General features: G+C 39.6%; 1 protein-coding gene across 2 annotated transcripts; it reads right to left on the bottom strand.

The window, feature by feature from the left end:
• Nucleotides 1–666: 666 nt before the first annotated feature.
• dpysl5a (dihydropyrimidinase like 5a) lies at nucleotides 667–17,974 on the bottom strand. 2 transcript variants are annotated; one of them, XM_074692004.1, is made up of 13 exons: nucleotides 17,804–17,974; nucleotides 13,192–13,462; nucleotides 10,089–10,247; nucleotides 9,370–9,549; nucleotides 8,829–8,897; nucleotides 8,696–8,740; nucleotides 7,428–7,503; nucleotides 6,089–6,245; nucleotides 5,841–5,982; nucleotides 5,488–5,630; nucleotides 5,153–5,360; nucleotides 4,889–5,057; nucleotides 667–3,413 (listed from the first exon to the last, which is right to left on the bottom strand). In XM_074692004.1, the coding sequence occupies exons 2-13, from the start codon at nucleotides 13,450–13,452 to the stop codon at nucleotides 3,328–3,330; spliced, it is 1,695 nt and encodes a 564-aa protein (XP_074548105.1). In that variant the 5' UTR covers nucleotides 13,453–13,462; nucleotides 17,804–17,974; the 3' UTR covers nucleotides 667–3,327. The 2 variants fall into 2 exon arrangements, with proteins under 2 accessions (XP_074548105.1, XP_074548104.1); XM_074692003.1 differs by lacking the exon at nucleotides 17,804–17,974 and adding an exon at nucleotides 13,599–13,752.
• Nucleotides 17,975–19,223: the final 1,249 nt, after the last annotated feature.

Raw genomic sequence — 19,223 nt, 5'->3', positions numbered from 1 at the left:
AATCACCTGATGTGTTATGTGTCACACATTGAGCTGCCTTTTGTATGAAATGTGTTTTAAATAAAGTTGCCTTGAATTTCCATTGTCTTAGTATTTATTTGAAGTAGTCAAAGAAGTTGTAGAAAGCTTACCTGCCCTTGGCCTAACTTTAAAAACTTGTTGCTGGCATCACATACGAAATGGGAAAACATTGTAAACAAACAATGAACACTGCAATTTCAGTATCAACATTTAATATGTTGTCCTTGCTTTTTTTTTTGGTCCAACAGAGGTTATTTGGAAGCCATCCAAATCTGTTACTTGTGTCTCAACTTTTTGGACCTGGAGTTGTTAAATAAAGGCATAAATAAGGCATACATAAGCTGTAGGCTTATTTTATGTTTTTGAACTAACCGATACTAACCTAAAACATCTTCATCTTATGATGAACATGGAAAATCACTTGCTCTTTTACAAAGTCATCTGACAAGTGTATTTTTGTAGCAGGTCACAGGGCAAAAAGCTTGAAACCACAGGTCTTAAAGTAAACTACATCTGTAAGTTCTCCTCTGAAAAAATAAAGCAGATTATAGGTCTAAAGTAGCCTTGGATTGATTAAAAAAGTGGTGTAAGCTGGAGCGCCTTACCACAGAGTTAGAAATAAGACACAGGATTCAGTTGAAGGTTTCATTGTGGTTTATTTGCACTCAAATCATGTGATAAAAAGCTGCGAGACAAATCAGAGATAAAAGGAATAAGTGTGTTCAGCACCAGTGTATTGGGAGGGAGAAGGGACACAACAAACTTCACCCAAGTTTCCAAACAGAAAAGGTAAAATCTATCTAAAGGAAACAAAACAGAGGATAATGTAGGAGTTTTTGATGTAGCAGGATAATATTCTGAACAGTCCAAACATGGTCAAAATCTCGTGTGCACTCCTGCTTGTCATGTAGTTGACTAAAAACAAATGGAAATCACTGAAACAAGTATTCACAAGACAAAATCTGTAACTAAAAATATTTAAATACAACAGTGCTTTGCTGCAAATACTAAAGAGGATCACCCACCTTTGCTGTAAGCTTCACAGTGATGTGTTACATTGGAGGGACACTTTAAGTTTTACATAAAAGTAGAAAAAATGCCCTCACTTCCAGTAACATCAGCGATCAACATGTTGTGATCTGTACCGGCAGTATGAGACGGTGCGTTTGTGGGTATCTTGTGTTCTCGAGTGAGGGAAAAAAAGGCAGTTTGGGTGACACTTTTTGCTGTCTGTGGAAAACTGATATGATCACAAAAGAATGCTGCGCTACATGAGCAACATCAGTGCTAATAAGAGATCCAACTATGCTACCATGCACAGTATACACACAGCAGAGGTTCATTCACATTTGGTGGGGGTGGAACAGAAGTCTATTCGGCGATAAGGCTGTAAACATGAGAAATGCTAATCTGACGATTAAGAACTGGCCAACAAAGACTTCATTCTTACCAGGAACTAAATCTAACACAGTAGCATTAACAGAGTATAAACACAAACAATAATAGAAAAACAAACAGATAAAAAAGCTTAGCTTGCATTCAGATATCTTAATTGGTCAATTGCAATCTATTTTTTTTTACTTTATTTATTGACATAAAACATTTTTTTCTCAATTGCTTTGGCACATTTCTCATTTGACATTTTAGAAGTTAGCATATCAGTTAAATTCCTCATAATGTAGTTGCAGTAAAACATTACAGGTAATCTGCAAAATTGCTGCAAAGTCTTTAATATATGATTTTTATTAGGTTTTTTTTGTCAGTGGTTGACTGATTTGCACCAAAATAGGACACTTCTTTAACTGTGTTTTCAAATTAGTGTGAGTGAGACTGTCAATAAAGCTGATACTGCAATACAGTAATGTGTGGTAAAAAAGATCATGAACTTAGTTTGAGTTTTTGGCAATTTTAAATATCAGAGGACAAACTATTGCTCAAATTTTCCGCAGCACCAAATCTCTGTGTTATTTGAACATATATTCAAATTTGCTCCAGTGCAAAGATAGCAAACAGGAAATGTTTGATTCGATTTTCCAGTTTCACTGTGTCGGCTGACTGATTTAGGAAACGCATCAATATGTGTTCACAAGTAGCCTAATTTTCCATCTATGAGCTAAATTAAGTAAAGTAATATAGTAAGGCTATTTTTAACCTTTGTTAGTTTTTGTTCTGGCTTTTTTAGCGTATGCAGTAAAGGGTCGCTGGTCAGCCCATCTTGAAATAAAAAAACATCCTGAAAATGTGAAAACTGTGCAAAATTTGTTCAACATGGCTCAATATGGGATCCCAGAGTCTTGAGGTGAATGATGACAAATTGCAGGGTTTGGCTTGCAGTGTTGGCACCTTCAGCCTCTCCTGTGTGTTAGTACACTTTGCCAAGTGCCAGTCCAAATAGATTCAGCCTTCATATCTCCGTTTTATGTATCACAATACTGTCATTACTTTGCTGCGTTACAAGTTGACATCTGTTACATGTGCTTGTTTGCATCCGGGAGGTAGAGCATTTCAACATTATGGCGGTAGCTGTTAACCAGAGCTGCACCCCCAGCTAGTGATGGGTGGCTGTGCTGTAGCATAGACTCACCATATAACCAGCTAAAAAACAAAACACGTGCCATGATCACGAAACATTTATGTGAAACTAATGGCTATTCAAGTGTTGAGAACTGTCCTTCAGTTTGCTACATGACCTAACAGAAAATTACAAATGTTCCTTCAGGTGTTCTGAGAAAAATAGCGTCCTCAATAATTTCACACTGTTTTGAAAACTGAGCCAAAGCAAGTAAGAAAAATCTGTCATGTCATGCTGACGCCCTTGTAATAATTTATTACATCTCATTCCCCATGGCCTGCTGTAAAAAGACAGTGAATATTTGTGACATTAAATCATGTAAAAAGGCATCTAAATAGTACATGATACAAGTGCAAAATTGTATTTTACAGTGAGGTAACACAATCGCATCGTAAAAACCATGACTCATCTTCATGATCCTAAAACTATCCTTAAGATATTTCACCTAACATAATCCACTGACGACTCAAGTCAACTTGCTGCTTATATTTGATTAACATTTGACTGACGTTTTGTTGCTATAACAGTCCAATATTGATCCATAGTCAAATAATATGGCAATGTGGATACAGGTTGATAGATTACAGTCTCAATGGTAACTGTGCTGAGTTGAGAATAAATAAAAACATGACTTCATTACCTCACACACATTCTAAGCTTCCAGAAAGAAAATCAAGTCAGCTGTGTGTTTCCCTCAGGAATCATTCTTCTGCTTCGTGTAGGGGGCCGTTTGGTTACCAGATCCCACTGGATCTTCCTCCAGGGGGAGCGAGGATCCTGGCTGAGGATCTCTTTGGAATGTTGTCATCGATCTGGGCGCCTGGAACGGCACAGGGTGAGTTCAGCAGTGAGACATAAAAACTATAAAAAAGTATACAACCATACAGGTGTAAAAATCTACTCTAGATCTAAAAATCCATATCTAAGCTTCAAATATACTGAGAATTGGGGATAGGTATTGATAAGACTTTATTGATACCAAAGCTGATTCCGACACAACACTCTTGGTAGTCAACACCATTCGTCATCACAAATTGCACTTTGTGTTGTTGGCGTCTTTTCTGGTAAAATGAAGCGAAGCTTCCAATCCTTCCGCCATTGTCTTAGAAATTCTGCTGCTGACTGTTAAGTGTGATTGTTGTGTGGCACTTCACAAGATGTGACGCTGACATACAATGAGGTCCACTTGCTTTGGCGTAAATGTAGAGTCTACAAGAGAATCATTAAGCATAAAGGCTAATGATGTCAATGGATCGAACCATTTCTAATCGATTCTTTTGAACAGGAACTGGTTATCGATATCCACCCCTACTCAGGATTGAATAAATCTATTCATTCTTCAAAACTGCAATTTTTTCTGTTAAGAAGTGTTGAAGTGGGTAATTAAATTAAAAATTAAGCAGATTATACACAGCAAAACTGTAAAATAACAAAGTTACACGAAATTCCTGCCACAGCTTGACTGGTAGGAGTCAAAGCTCGCATCTGAATCTGATCCCCCCACCTGGATAGAGTGAGCATCAATCAGCTGAGTTTCCAAGCCATCACAGAGTGAAAGTAGGGAGGGGCCAATTTAAGGAAGGGGCTCTTCGTTTGACTCGTTTGCTCACACCTTCTGTCAGCTCCTTTTATCAAACTTATACATAAAACTCTGAGAAATGTAAGAAATGATGGTCAAAATGGGTCAAATATATAAGATCAGTGAGACTTAAGCTGCTCTGAGTATGTTTATTACATGGCTTAAATGACCAGACTCTTAAGTAATGTGAGGACTAAAAATTGTTGTGAGTAGATATTGTACGTTGTAAAATAAAAAGACAGTTTAATTGATGGGAAAATAAATTTTGGTATAATTGTGCATGTAGTGTGTGGGTGTGTGTCACATGTTTATTAGGTGTAATTGTACTGAAGGGACTTTACATGCTCCTCCCTGATAAAACTAAAACCAAAAACTCCTCTAAAATGTGTGCAAGGGAAGCTTGAACATGTGTAAACGTGGACTTTATGACAGGTTGTGCTTTGATTTTTTAATCCAGTTCATAATACGCTTTTAAACGCTGTAAACCTATTTAATCCTCCTAAATGTGTCAAACCAAGGCTGCAAAGCCCTGAATAACTGTAAATATGGCGCCCCCTCACGGCCAATTAGTGTATCTTTCAAAGGGTGTGAAAGTAGTGACGTAATGCAGCATCTGAGTTTCACCAGAAACACAAGAACTGTTATCAGATTTCAAAATAAGAAAAGGAAAACACACTTTCAACCCTTCATTTTCAAACAGATGAGTTATTTTTTACCAGACAGGCTGAAGCTGGACTCTTGGAGGTCCCTCAGGCCTCCGTGCCTGGTGCAGGGGCGGGTTGGGGTATCCAGATCTGGAGCCCCTAAGTCTCTCTTTCCTGAGTTGGCCAGTGCTACGACTTCCCCTGCGTAAGGCTCCCGCTCAACAGCTTTCACAGCCTGGCTCTGAGAGGAGAACGCACAAAGACATATAGCATACAGTGTATATAAATACAATCAGGTCTATAAACAGAGAAGACAAACATGTAGATATCAGCTACCTTTTCTCTCTGAACCATCTTCTTGTAAAGGTAATCAGGGAAGGTCCTCAGGTGGCAGAACTTCCCAGAGCCTTCAGCACATGTAAACATGCCGTTTTCATAGACCAGACGCCCACGGCTAATTGTAACCAGGGGTACCCCATGACAGCGGAGACCTTCGTACAGGTTGACATCTCCTCCCTGTACCTGGTTATCCACAGAGATGGTTCTGCAGACAAAGAAAAGGAGTGAATGACCCAGTTATATCAGATGAAAAGCTAATCAGCTTCAGAGACTGGAGATAAAAGCTGCAGCCAGACTCGGCGGTCGATGAATGGAGGGATTGTGTTACATACTTGGATCCCTCAGGGTCCCAGACCACCACATCAGCATCTGCTCCAGGAATGATCCTGCCTTTCCTCGGGTAGAGGTTGTAGATCTTGGCTGCGTTTGAGCTTGTGACTGCTACGAAGCGATTCTCATCCATCTTGCCTCCAATCTGAACCCCAACAACAATGCAGAAAAAGGTTAACTTACATTCTGAGTGCAGCAGCAGATACATTCATTCATTATGCAAACAATTGTTTATCTCTGTGTGGGTGATACCATGCTGCATATTAAAGTGTTTCTGGAGATGTACAGGTTGAACACTTTCACCTATTAATGGGATTTCTCTGGAAGTCAGACAAGAACAAAGAGCTAGACGTACCACTCCTCTCTCCCAGATGACGCTCATGCGATCCTGAATGCCGGGAAGCCCATGGGGGATCTTTGTGAAGTCATCCTTTCCCATTGCTCTCTGTTTGATGGTGAATGGACGGTGGTCGGAGGCCACGGCGTTCAACGTGTCACTGCAGACAAACAGAGCAACAAGAAAACCACCAGTGTTAAAAAAAAAAAAAAAAAAAAAGGCAAAACATTTGTGATATTTAACGCCACTCGTGGTGTGTTCCTCACTTTCCCAGCAGGCTCATGAGGAAATTGGGAGTGTTGGGATCCAGGCGGAGAGGAGGCACAGTGACATGAGCAGCAGCGTGGGCCCAGTCCTGGTGGTAGTACTGCATGCCATTCAGCACAGAGTGGGCTGTGGTTGTTTCACCATGAACCACCTTACCTTTTTACAGACAGGACAGACACAGACACATACACACACTGGATTAAATAATAGTGAAAAAAGAGTGTTGTCTGTAAAGGGATTGAGTAAACAAAAGATTAAAAGATTAAGCATGGCTCCACCATTTGGTGGTGGTGTTTGGGTGGGGAGGGGTTTAATACCAGCATTTGGTTTACACTTGTCCCGGGAACACAGAAGTTAAAGCCTAGTAGTTAAAGCTCATGTGCAGACTTTTTGACTTATTACAAACAAGCCAAACTTAAAGTCCACATTTTTGAAAATAGCCTTTTTCTGTGTTTTGGCTTTTTATTGTTGTTCAGATGTTTTCCAAATAGGAAGGTTACGAATGTACATCTGTTTGTGAGGGTTGCTAATTAGCGTGCTGCCTTGACTTACGAGATGAATTCCTTTCCTGACGGAGCTTGTAACTCAAATTCCTTGTATGTCAAATCAGTTTTCCCCATTGAAATGAATTGAAATGCCATTAATCCGTTCATGACCCCTGAAAAATGGCTCAATTTTTTTGTTCCGTGCTTTTAAAAGAGAAAAATTGATTAATCAATAATAAATTTTATATAAAAACACAGTACAACAGAATGTCCTGCAGTTAATTTGTTTTATTAAGTATAATGTTCAGTATTTACCTTGGAGATTAGATGAGGTGAAGGAAAAAGGCTGAATTGAATTACTGAATCTTATTGGCTGAGGTCTGTTTCAACTGTATACAACAGTAAACTACTTTGCTTCTTCCCTATCCTGTCTTTTTTTAACCCCAGTTTGTCAATTTATTGGTTAAGAATATAAATGAAAAGAAAAACAAGCTATTAGATCCTAAACGACTTAATCATATTCAGTCCAATCCAAAACATTGTCTTCTTCAATGCTTACTCTGCCCTCTAATGGATCATTTTTAAACTTGAGTTAAATAATCTCTTTCAGCCAATTACTTTTTTTCTTAAAAAAGAGATTTAATTAAGTTTTGTTACTATTTAATTATCTTTTTTTTCTACCTTACATATTTCCTCTACTAATACTGATGTCACTATTTGTTTTTCAACTGATTAAATCACTTTCAACAGCTTTTTGTTTGAATTGTGTAAACTTGCCTTGCCAGTTAAATGGTTTTCATTTGATTATTTCCACATTCTAACATGCCATTTATAACAGAAAAACAAGCTTTACCTTGCATCTTGGCAGTGGCCACAACATCTCCTGCAGCCATACTTGAAACGTTGACCAAATAGATGGGGCAGTGGGCCTAACAGGAAAAACACACAAGACAAGACGATCACATCTAGGTTGACAATGAGCTGCAGAGAAACCATATGAATAACGACTAGAGAAATATCCAGTAAATACATACAAATGCATGATTAAAACAGACAAACATGTAAATACTGAATGAACTCAAAAACACTGAAGCAGGGGTGCACAAATTATTTTCAGTGAAGGGCCAAAAACAAATCAGGGTGGAGGGTTGCGAGCCAAAACTAAACATTCATGTTGCAGTGCATGATATTAAATATGCCTGTAGCAAAATTGTGCAAAATAAATACTCAGACGAGTAATTTTGAAAATGAAAACACTTTTCTTTCCTGTATCTCACAGCATTAAGTTACCGAGCATCCATATGGCGCAAATACTAGGCCTATGTCTTTAAAGACATTTAGTGCAATATAATCAAAAAAACATGGGAGACAGCATGCTCCTATGAAACCAAAATGGTGCATTTTCCATCCTTTTAAAATAAGGAATAGTAATAAAACTGGACACCTGCTCTAGATTATTTCCCTATAAATGAGGACTGTATTTACTTTAATTAATCATTTACAAAGATTATACTCTTTCAAAATAGTGACTTTCTGCCTACATATTTAGCATACTGCTATGGAATCAATTTCTGTAAGAAAGTCCTAATGCTCCCAACTGTTTTCAATCTTTCTCTTGCTATGACCCTGCATCTTCTCACTCTCTGGTCATGGACTTCCAGATTTGGGTTATGGGACGTGCCATCCTACTCTTGATGTAACACAGTGTTAGCTTGTGGTCAGGAGAGGAAGTGCAACAATAAATAAATAAATAAATAAATAAATAGAAATCCAGGCTGCGGACAGGGTGGAAATAATAATGATAATTAAAAATAAATATATACATATGAAATTATTTAGTTGTGACCTTCCAAGGGACTGCAGATGTAAATTAGCTGTAAGCGAACTCTGGTACAATGGATCAAATGGGGACATTTATGTTAAATATTGTAATTTTTCCCTTTATAAATAAATCAAATCAAATCAAATATATCAAAAATTCAAACATGGGCAGCAGGCCGAAAAAAAAATCGCTGACGGACCAACTTTGGCCCATGGGCCCCGAATTGGACACTCCTGCACCAAAGGAAAACTAATCTGTACTTTCATTTTTTCAACTAGTTTTGAGGATGTTTCACTCACCCTGTTGGCAATGGTGATTGCCCTGTGGGTGGCCTCTGCTTCCAGCTGTAAGCAGGCAACAAGACCATGAGGGACAACATAAAAACCAGAATATCTTTTTAAAGAATTAGTCAAAATAGCCAAATTTTCATACCTCCTCAGGCCGGCTGATTTCAATCCCCTCTGGTCCACTGATGCCCAGGTCCAATGCCTCCTTTGCACCCTGCAAAAGAATGTTTTAAATGAAGTGTGCACAAATCCCTACAAAATGTGTTTCTTATCGCAGTCTGTCTGATGTAATGTAAGCCTATTGCTATTCAGCCTCATACGAGACAAACTGTGACGCACTGTGTTCTGACCCCTTTCTGTCAGAACCAGCATCGACTTTTCCAGCTCCAGTTCTGTTAGATCACATCAATACGCCTTAGCTGCCCATGATCTGTTGCTCCAACAACACCCCAACAGCGTATTTTTGCAGATGTTCTGACTCAGCCCTCTCTCCATCACATCTTGGCTCTTGTCAAAACCCCTCACGTCCTTACCCTTCACCGTTTTCCCACTTCCAACATGTTAACATCAAACATATCCCACCCATATGGTTGCTTCTTGAAAATATCTCATCACTTTTCTTACTTTCACCTGTAAGTGATCATGATGTGACAGCTGAGACAGAAACATGAAGTAAAAGCCGTCACCTCTGCCACCAGCTCCCCGTTCTCAGCGTGGACTCGTGCTATGCCTCCGATGTCCTTGCAGTGCTGCAGCACCTGGTAGAGCTCGCTGTCCCTCAGCATGAACATGTCCTTATAGGCCATGTACATCTGGAAGGAGTTCACTCCTTTGTCCCTCACCAGCTTCTCCATCTCAGCTCGCACCTGCAGGAGGGGGAGAGTGTAAACAGGCGCTCACATTTTGAAGAACTGGATTTCAGTGGACTGGAAATAATCTAGGTCTGACTTAGGGAACAAAGTAAATGTTGTAGTTTTATTTTGGGAATGAGTCGCCCCTTGGTGGTTTGTTTCAGTTATTTTTGTACATGTCTGTTCCAAACCAACCAGCAGGAGCTCTTTTAATTGGTCAGTTTTTTCAAAAATTGAAAAGTTTTAAGTTTTTAATTCAAACATCTGAGGACAGAAACTTCCTCAAAAAGGAAGGACAATGATTCATTCTAGCCTCAATTAACCAGAAAGCAACATGGCTATATTTATTTTCTATACATTTAAAACCTTGTCCTTGCATTTAAAAATCCTCTAAGGAAGGAAAAAAGCAAACCTCTGTTCTCTTGAATCTGTCACAAAGCATTCTGGAAGTTCAAGGCAGCCACAACACAACTGTCTGCTTGAATTTAAAACTAAAGCTTGTGATGCAAGAACAAAAATGATAACATGTCGATGAAGCCTTGGCGTTAGAGTACCTTGGGTCCCCACCAAGTGACGCCCACGTGCAGGGCGTAGTCGCAGCAGGATTTGGAGTCTGCTGAGCTGCGACACTTCTCGTAGGCTTCCAGCAAAGACTCATTCTTCTCTGGCAGAACGTGCCCGATCACCATTGTTGTACCACCGGCGAGAGCAGCCTAAAAATAATGCACACAATAGCTGTCATGTTACTCAAAATGAGAGACAAATACCTGAATTTCTTTATGGACTTTTTTCAGGTTTCACAAAGTTTTGCAAATAAGAACTTCTCCTTGCAAAGAAAATCTGACAGAACATCATTGCTTTATGTCTAAATTTCCTGTGATTTTGTAGAAAAAAATAACCGTGAGGGACATAATTGACTGAAACAAACATAGCCACTTTATTAAGGCAATAAATACTGACAAGACCTGATCTGCTAATCAACACAGCTCCTGCTCTAAGCATAAAATCAAGAGTTCAATTGCCATTAATGCTTATCTTTATGGGTATTTGCAGACGACTGCTAAGGGACATATAAATCCTTCAGCGGTAATAGCACAGGAATGACTTCCCCCTCAAAGTGTAATCAAGAGGAGTGTAAAGCAATAAGGCTTTATTTCCTCTATCAGCACTTCTTATCCTCTGAAGATGTTTAAACATGCAGCTTTTTTATTGTTAATAATGTTGGAACACAAGGACAGAGTGTGTTTTGTGTATGAGTGCATGCTTCACTGAGCATCTGTCAGCTGACCCTAGAGAGTGGAGGAGTGTGGCGGTGGGAGGAGGGAACGAGGGGGGCGTGGGTCTGAGAACCATTGTCTCCGTGCACAATGGCGAGAGTGAAAGGCTTTTTGCAGCAGTCTTTGCAGCAGCCCCGCGGCAGCCATGGCAACAGATACTGATCTGCATTTGTCTCTGGATGGATTCTGAGCCGCCCAGGAAAGGAAGGAGGGAGGGAGGGAGGGAGGCGAGGAGAGGAGAATAGTGTCTGTCACCAGCGTCTTCCAGCTTAGGTCTGTTCCTCCTGTTCCCTTAAAACAACCGAAGCCATGCGTTCATCATCTTTAAGCCTCCATCAGCTCTAAGCGTGACAGAGCGATGCGTCATCATGGTGCCCTGAGGTAGAGTGGGGTATCCCAGTCTTATCAGCAGCCATGATGACTCTGGTCTGCTCTGCCTGGTAGTCTCGCCAGCAGGAAAGTGCCAAATCATCACTGTTGTTGAGAATTTATAAACACAGCTCCTGCTGCTCCCACAAAACCTTTTAAATTAACTTAGAAGCCAGAACCATCCCTCTTTATCTCTCTATGTGAAACTTAGAACAGAAATAAGGATCTCTCAACTGGCCTCTTTAGTAATCTACTCCTTTTCAAGAGAGGGTAAAACACTTTCCTATATTTTGAACATGGATGTAAAGCAACAATACTAAATGTTCAAACTAAAACTGTGCAGATTTTCAAACAGCTACAGTCTCATATGTTGCAGAAATCCCTGAATTTGTATGTAAACTACTCAAAAAGCTACTTTCTAAAAGTGGCCCGAAGCTCGCTCAAATTAGGAGGTCATCGCATAAGGATCTCCTGACTAGTATAATGACATATTAGAGGGATGGGCCTCAAACACCAAGGTCTGCCTGTAGCTCTGTCCCTGACAGGCCTCTACAAGGCTGGCCAATCAGAGGGAAGGGGTTATATGGAGCACAGAGCCTTAAAGAGACAGCAGCCAAAACGAAACGTTTCAGACAAAGGCTGAAGTGTGAGAAAAATGTGGATTTTATTGAACTGTAAATCACAGAAAGCTACAACTGGGGTACCCTAGAGACCGTATAAACCCACCAGAAGGCAACAGCACAACTACAGCACAACTACAGCTACCTGTTCCCAGGTTTTTATTATGTTTGTTACTTGAGTTAAAATGTCATCATGACATTTGTTTGTTTATTTAATATTTTCACTTAAACATTTGCAAATGTATATCTCAACATGCATGCTTAACATTATTTTCCTTTTTTTGCTTTAATGTTAAATGTTACATATGTTGAAATTGTATGTTTTAAAGAAAAAAAAGTTGCGTTTATGAACCTGTGAAAAACAGATACAGAGAAGTGGGGCTGCAAATAAGAATGAAGCAAACATTTCATGATTATTCTTTATCAGAAAAATTCTATATATTTTTTTAACTTAAATTTATTCATTTTTTATTTTCAATGGTGTTGTTTCTTTATTAAACTTGCTGGTTGCTTATTGTTTGTGTTGTCAGTGTCCACATTTGGAGATGTTTTAAGTAGTATGGTTGTTCTTAGTTAATTCATAGATTTTTGTGAACTGATCCCATAACTGAGGATACTGGTGCATGTCATCACCACAATTGAATCAGGCTAACGGGGGTTATGTATCCCCCTGATAGTATAAATAATAATTAAGATATTAGATAAACTAAGGTTTAACAAATCTGTCTGTCAAGAAACACTAAGATAACATTTTGTTTGCATTAACTTAACTGTGTTAAGTTTGTCCATCCTAAAAATATCTTACTTCAAGAAATCAAATGAAATGACTCGTGTAGAGTAAAAATAATCTACCAATGGGGAAGGAAAGTTTTGTTTAGTTACTTGTATCATCACATTATTATCATTTCGACAAACTTGACACATAGTAAAGCCTTCTTATTCATTTTCATTGTGGGGACATTTGTGTTTGCATTATTTTTGCATTCCATTATTTTACTGAACAGCAAAGTGTCCAGACACATTACATATTCAATGTAGAGAGTGAGAAAAGCTGTTTGTAGTCATTGACAACCAACCCAAAGCAGAGTCACTGACACCTTGGTTAAAATTAGCATCAGTGCAAAGCTTTCATCCATCCCAGACGAAAAAAATCACACATCCGTGATTATAAAACATCAGCGTCAAGGGGAGATCTAAGACAGTCAAGTTAAATTTAGTACAAAAACAACCCTTTACTGTTTAGGTTTCTGGATCTTAATCTGCATGGCTCTTATTTTCTGCTTCAGCTGAAGAACATGCTACAGTTTTATTCAAACATCAGGATGGACCCAGTTAGCTGCCCTACTTCCAGTCTACACCCTTCTTGTTTTCTGTTTCCAGCAGGACGTTACCTTGGTGCCGCTGTAGAAGTCGTCTGCAGTGGTGGCGTTCATGAAGCTCTCCTCCAAGTGCACGCTGGTGTCGATGCCCCCAGGGAGGACCAGCTTTCCTGAGGCGTCAATCACTTTGGCTCCACCTGGGATCATCAACTCTTTGCCCACCTGCTGGATGATGCCGTTCTCGATGTACACATCCGCCTCCTGGGTGCAGTCATCGTTCACCACCTTGCCGCCCTTGATCAGGATCCGCACCATCGCTGAGCTGGAAGACATGGCTATAGCTCTGGAGGGAAGAAAGATAAAGACATTTCTTTACTTCATTGTCTCTTTTTGTCAAGATTTGAGAGCAAAAACAAAAAAAGTGCAAAAACAATTACTAATCAACTATTTCTAAGAAACTTCAGATTACTTCTCAATACCTCATTTTGAGTTGAAGTAGTAAGTTGAGCAAAGACAAGAATCAGAGAGGGTGCTGCTGTGTGTTCAGTCTGTCAGGCTGTGACTGACATCAGCTGAAGCTGTGTGAGGAGGCTGTGTCAGTCACTGCCTGTGACCTGACGTCTCACTGGACACTGATGTAGCATAAACAGAGAAAAGCAGGGTCCCGCTGTAGATTACAATGAAGCAGACTAATGTCAATGAGGCCATTATTTTGAAGAGACTATAGCTGCACAAACCTAATGACAATAGTGATCTCTCGATGTGAAGCTTTTGAGAGACAAAAAATATGAAGTGAGTTTCTTCTCCTACATTGTGCCAATCAAACCAATCTTCTCTGCGTGGTTATTACAGCTTATGTGGCCTGAGTTATCAAATCTCAGTCTTTCTTGAATGTGAACCGAGTGTACACCTGAAGTTAAGGTTATCCACCCCTGATCTGATCACCTGAGAGAAAATGATATCACTTATGACAGGAGGGAATAGATGTGGTTTCTCAGGTGTTAACAAAATGTAAACAAAAGAATGAAGGAGAAAGAAAACATTTAGTGCAAAATTTTGTTGCTTTTTAAATGTTCTTCCATTGTTATGTCTTGCTACATACCAGTGACTTACTAGAGTGTTGGCAAAATGAGATTTTTGACTATCTCTAAATATCACCCCTCTTAAAGTCGGTGTCCCAAGCAGACCATTGGTATACCAATCACCTGACCAGCCCTGGTATAAAAAACAGTTTACTATCAAAGGAATTTCACCCATTACTCAATTAAAAAAATGTCCTGCTCCTGACTAGTAGAGTAACACACGACCTTAGACCTTGTAAAGCTGCTCATACATCCACCCCTGCCCAACTTCAGCAAACTGGGGGCAAATTAAGGAGACGGGCATGGCAGGGAAAGAAAGGGTAAAATATAACAGCAGGATAACATGCTCCATGTGCAGGTACCGGTGTCTAACAGTCTAACAGTGGACAGGAACACTGATCTCAAGATTATATGCCAGGAGAAACAATGAACACGTCATCAGCCTTCAGTTTTGACATCTACGAGAATGCAAAAAAGTCAGTGGAAGGTGGTCTGTATCATGCAATACTTGACCCCCTGCCCAACAAGAACATAGAAGTACTGTAAGGCCAAAATGAGTGACATAATCTCCTTCTCAATGACAGAAAAATTATAAAACTTCTTAGATAAGACGTTTTCAGGCCTGAACACCCTAGTTATCACTCTGGAGCAAAACTGCACCTGCACCACTGTGTGCGCTAGGAAGAAAACCCCGAGCTGGTGCAGACTTTCTCCCGTTACCTACACTCTAACCAAGTCTTCGTGAGGCTAGTGGTGGCGGATTCTTATGCACCAAAGCCGATAGTCAGTCCAGTGACCACCCAAAGCTTTAGCCAACTTTACACCAACTCTAGAGGAACTTCCACACCTCCAGGTCAACAAAGCACACGGGAATCCCTACCTGGAACCCGACTCACCTGTCACAAATAGAAACAAAAACTGTATCCAAGGTCTAAAGCTTTCTCCGTCCGGGTGACGCAAACAAGCTAATATCCAAACAACACGACTGGCAAACCTATGACCGGACGTACGAGAAGCCAAACACAACCTATGGTCCTTATTCCAAACAAATGCTCATGCGCGCGCAAACTAATGCTTGCCGCCAGATTAAACCGAGAAACAAAGAAACCGCGTTCCTTCAGGTAACTTTACGCATGAGCGCACAGGCCGGCACAACGCAGCCAATCACACACACTGCCTGGAATACACATTGAATTCAGACTGAAACACACAAAAGAGAATGAGCACAAAAAAATCACTTGACTGTCCAACTTAGCCAAAAACAACAAAACACACATCTGCAGTAGATATCCATACCAAGATTTTATCAAAAAAAACGCGCAACTATTCTCCAATAAAACAACTTTCCCACAAAAATTTGGTATAAACACAACTAGAAGGGAATACATCAGCCCTGAACATTTATACATTACTTATAACTGTTTATATTTGGTTTTTAACTCATTTACTTGCTTAAAAACTTAAAAACAAAGGGTGAACAAATGATATGTGGCATGCTTTCACTGTGTCCTCCTCAGTTATGAGAGAAACTAGTAAAATACACTCAGACCACAAACAGGCTACTGCAACTGAGCATGCATTGTTAAAATCCAAAACCATATGTGACTGTTAAATATAAAGATATCCATGATGTGGGTTGTGGGTACACAATAGTGGGCATCACATAATCTATGGAATTTAAAGCTACTGTGAGGATTTTTTGGGCTATTTTTTAAACTAAGTTAAATTTATAATGATGTCTTTTTATAATAATAATAATAATAATAATAATAATAATAATAATAATAATAATAATAATAATAATGATAACAATATGTATGTCGGTTAATATTCATAATTTCTAGTATTTTTTTTTAGAGATTGAAACCATTGGCAGGAGGTAGGCGTCAGACCAGGTTATTGATTGCATATTATGTTACACACCTGCTGTATGTTTTACAGCAGAGGTTCAAAGCAAAGACTTTGTTATTAAATAAAATAAGTGTATCACCAAAAACCACCTTGTCCACAGGGTGCACCAAAGTTGACTCAAATTGAAAGTCCCTCACAGGAGCTTTAAGCATGTTTTACTTATCATATTTCTTTGATATCTTTTTTTTTTCCAAATATGTAAGAGATACTGTGTAGTTAGCTGGTATCTATGACAAATGAAAACACAACCAACATTTCTAGACAAATATCACACCTTCACTTTAACACCTTCAGCATGTAATTATTCCAACCCCAGAACCTGAGAAGTTACTTTTGATGCTCAACTTTTCAGTACTCAAAGACACTCATCCTGGCACAAAATATGTATGTAGAAGTGAAATAAGGTTTTTAAACTCTCAGGATTTAAACATTTGCAGATAAATATTTACTTCCTGAAGACCATGTCCCTGTCTTGTAACCAGAGAGACATTCCTGGTCTTATCTAAATATGTTACTCTGATCTATTTGACCCAGATATGACACAATATCTGCTTTAACTCTTTTCTTTTCAGGTACAAAATACTAAAGTACTGCCTTAAATAATTTCTTAAATTGCTTAAAAAAAGAAGAAGAAGAAATCTCCAAGACCTTCCTCCTTTACTCCCCTGAAATGATGAACACACCTCTGTATTAATGATGTGATGTACTCAGAGTGTGCCCATCCTGCGTGGTTCCGTGCGCGTGTGCGTGCAAGCAGCGTACGTATGAGGGTGCGGCAACTTTACTGCATGGCGTGGACTCTCACACATCCAGATCCGATGGATGGTAATGTGTAGGATGGCTCCCTCTGTTATATGCCGGCATTAATGCTAACACTCGTGAAGTAATACAGACAAACCCTGTGCAATATTTCCTTTACTCCACAGAGACTGGAGGCAGCTACTGGCTATAATAAAGTTATCGTTAGGAGGCCTATGGCACTGAGAGCACTATGGAAGTTGATGCAGGTTAGAAATAAACAGGTGAGCTTGAGCTACCTGCATTAAGACTCTTCGCTTTTAGCAAAGCATGCAATCGATGGCAGGCTGTGTGTGAAACTGGAGTATTTAAAATTCCAACACTGCAAGTCGGCATAAAGCGTTTCATCAAACATATTTTTAAATTTCTGTATTTGATTGCTGTAAAAATCAATTTCATCACCAGTGCACATGAAAGCTACAGCAGATTTATGTCCATTAAAAGAACGACTCTTTGTACTGATCTTCTTTTTTCTTGCAACGAAAGTGTGAGCAGTGAAATGACACTTTTACTTGTGCGACTTGACACAAAGAAACCGGTCTCCATCCGGCATGATCGGCTGTACAGACCTCACCAGCGACCTAGAAACCGCCTTCCTTACTCTCAGCCCCTCCTTATCCACCTCCACATGAAAAAGAAGCCGGCAATGTAACGGTGCAAACTGTCTCTGTAATAAAACACCTGCTCTCCAGCCAGGTGAAGTGGTGTGCGTGTAGCTCAGGGTGTGTACAGATCCTGGGAAAGTGGCAGAGACCAGCAGGCAGAGCAGACACCCAGACGTGCAGCCAGGGGGCATGAGAGAAACAAAGTCTCCAGGCTCCAGAAGAATATTTCCCGGCAGACAAGACGGACAATTAGTAATCAGAGTGAAGCAGAGGATACAGAATACATACCTCCTCTATGGGCCTGCTGCTGCTGCTGCTCCACGCCGCTCTCTGCTTACTTCCTGACAGGAATGAAGGCAACACAATCCGTATGAACAGCACTTCCCAAGGAGATAGCTACACACACACATACACGCCAGATGGATGCCTTCCTGGCCGGTCCGGGACCAGCAGACCGCAGCATCATTACCGTCAAGTGAGCATGGATATACAAGTCAAGCTTCCGGTAAGGCTCATCAAAATAAAACCGTCCTCCAAGGTGTGGACTTCGTGTTTTAGGGTGACCCAATGGGGGGAAAAGTTTTAAAAAATCACAGACATACCCGTTTTCCTAAATTTCACACTTTGGTGAGATTCAGATTAATAACCAAAGACTTAAAGGTTTGTTTGAGGAAGTTCACACACATTTTGGGGTAACTAGCGAGTGGCAGATTGCATGGTTCTGTATTATATTCTTCTAACAAAATTTAAAGGATGTAGCAAATTTCTTTTTTGAAGTTTCTTCATTACGATAAACCTAGTTTTGTATCACCAAAGTGGGTGTGTGATTAGTATTTCAGGTGTGGTTCCTTAGGAATTTAAAGTATTCAACTATAATTCCAAACATAAAAACTTTGTAGAGTATGAAATGTTGATTTCGTTCAGCAAATGAATAATTAAGTATTGTGGAGTTTAAAAATTAAAGTCAAAATGACAATGTTTTGCCTGTTGACCTTAAAAGGCTCCTAACATGGTAAAAGCCAAGCTTCTGGAAAACAAATTTTAACTCTAAATTACTTCTTTAACTGACTTCTTACATAAATATTCCCTAAAGCTAAAAAGTTAATTAAAAAGTATAGTAAACTTAGACTTTTTTTGTTGTTGTTGTCAGTTTCATTGACGTCATGACGTACCATTAACGGTTGTGGCTGGCGCTGCAATTCGATTGGTCAGTTGGTTCCCGACTTTAATTCGCGTTTCGGTTCATGTTGTAATGCTAGCTGTTAGTGCTAGTTTTATGAAAGCATTTACCAAGGACTTCATAAAGCAATAACGGGAGTCGTTAAAGAGGAGGAAGAAAAAGAAGAATTTCCAATGGAGCTGAATTCATGTTGTAAGTTTACCCCTTAAACTTATCTATCCTTGGTCGCTAGCTTCTGGTTTCCTTTATGGCCTATGTCGTATTTTTTTCAAAAAGGCGTTGTCTTGCTCAAGTTAGCGAGCTTTTAACAGTGAATTAAAACTAATTGTTACGCTGTCCGTGTTCTGAATCAATAATCCACCCGTAGACTCAAGTTCTCTACATTCCTGATAGAAACACAAACTCCGCAGAGCTACAGGTGTATTGATGTCATGTGTGACCCTGCTAACTTGAGAGTCTCACTCAAATTTACCATTTGTCGCGGTTGCAGCAGCTCTCGAAAAAGCCCCTTAATCGCACCCACGTTAA

This window comes from Halichoeres trimaculatus, unplaced genomic scaffold (assembly GCF_033239565.1).
Source record: "Halichoeres trimaculatus isolate MK-OKI-2021-1 unplaced genomic scaffold, fHalTri1.1 fHalTri1_scaffold_17, whole genome shotgun sequence".
In the NCBI taxonomy this organism is placed as follows: domain Eukaryota; kingdom Metazoa; phylum Chordata; class Actinopteri; order Labriformes; family Labridae; genus Halichoeres; species Halichoeres trimaculatus.
The sequence above is the reverse complement of the archived record's forward strand: the minus strand, read 5'-3'. Positions and strand labels throughout refer to the sequence as shown.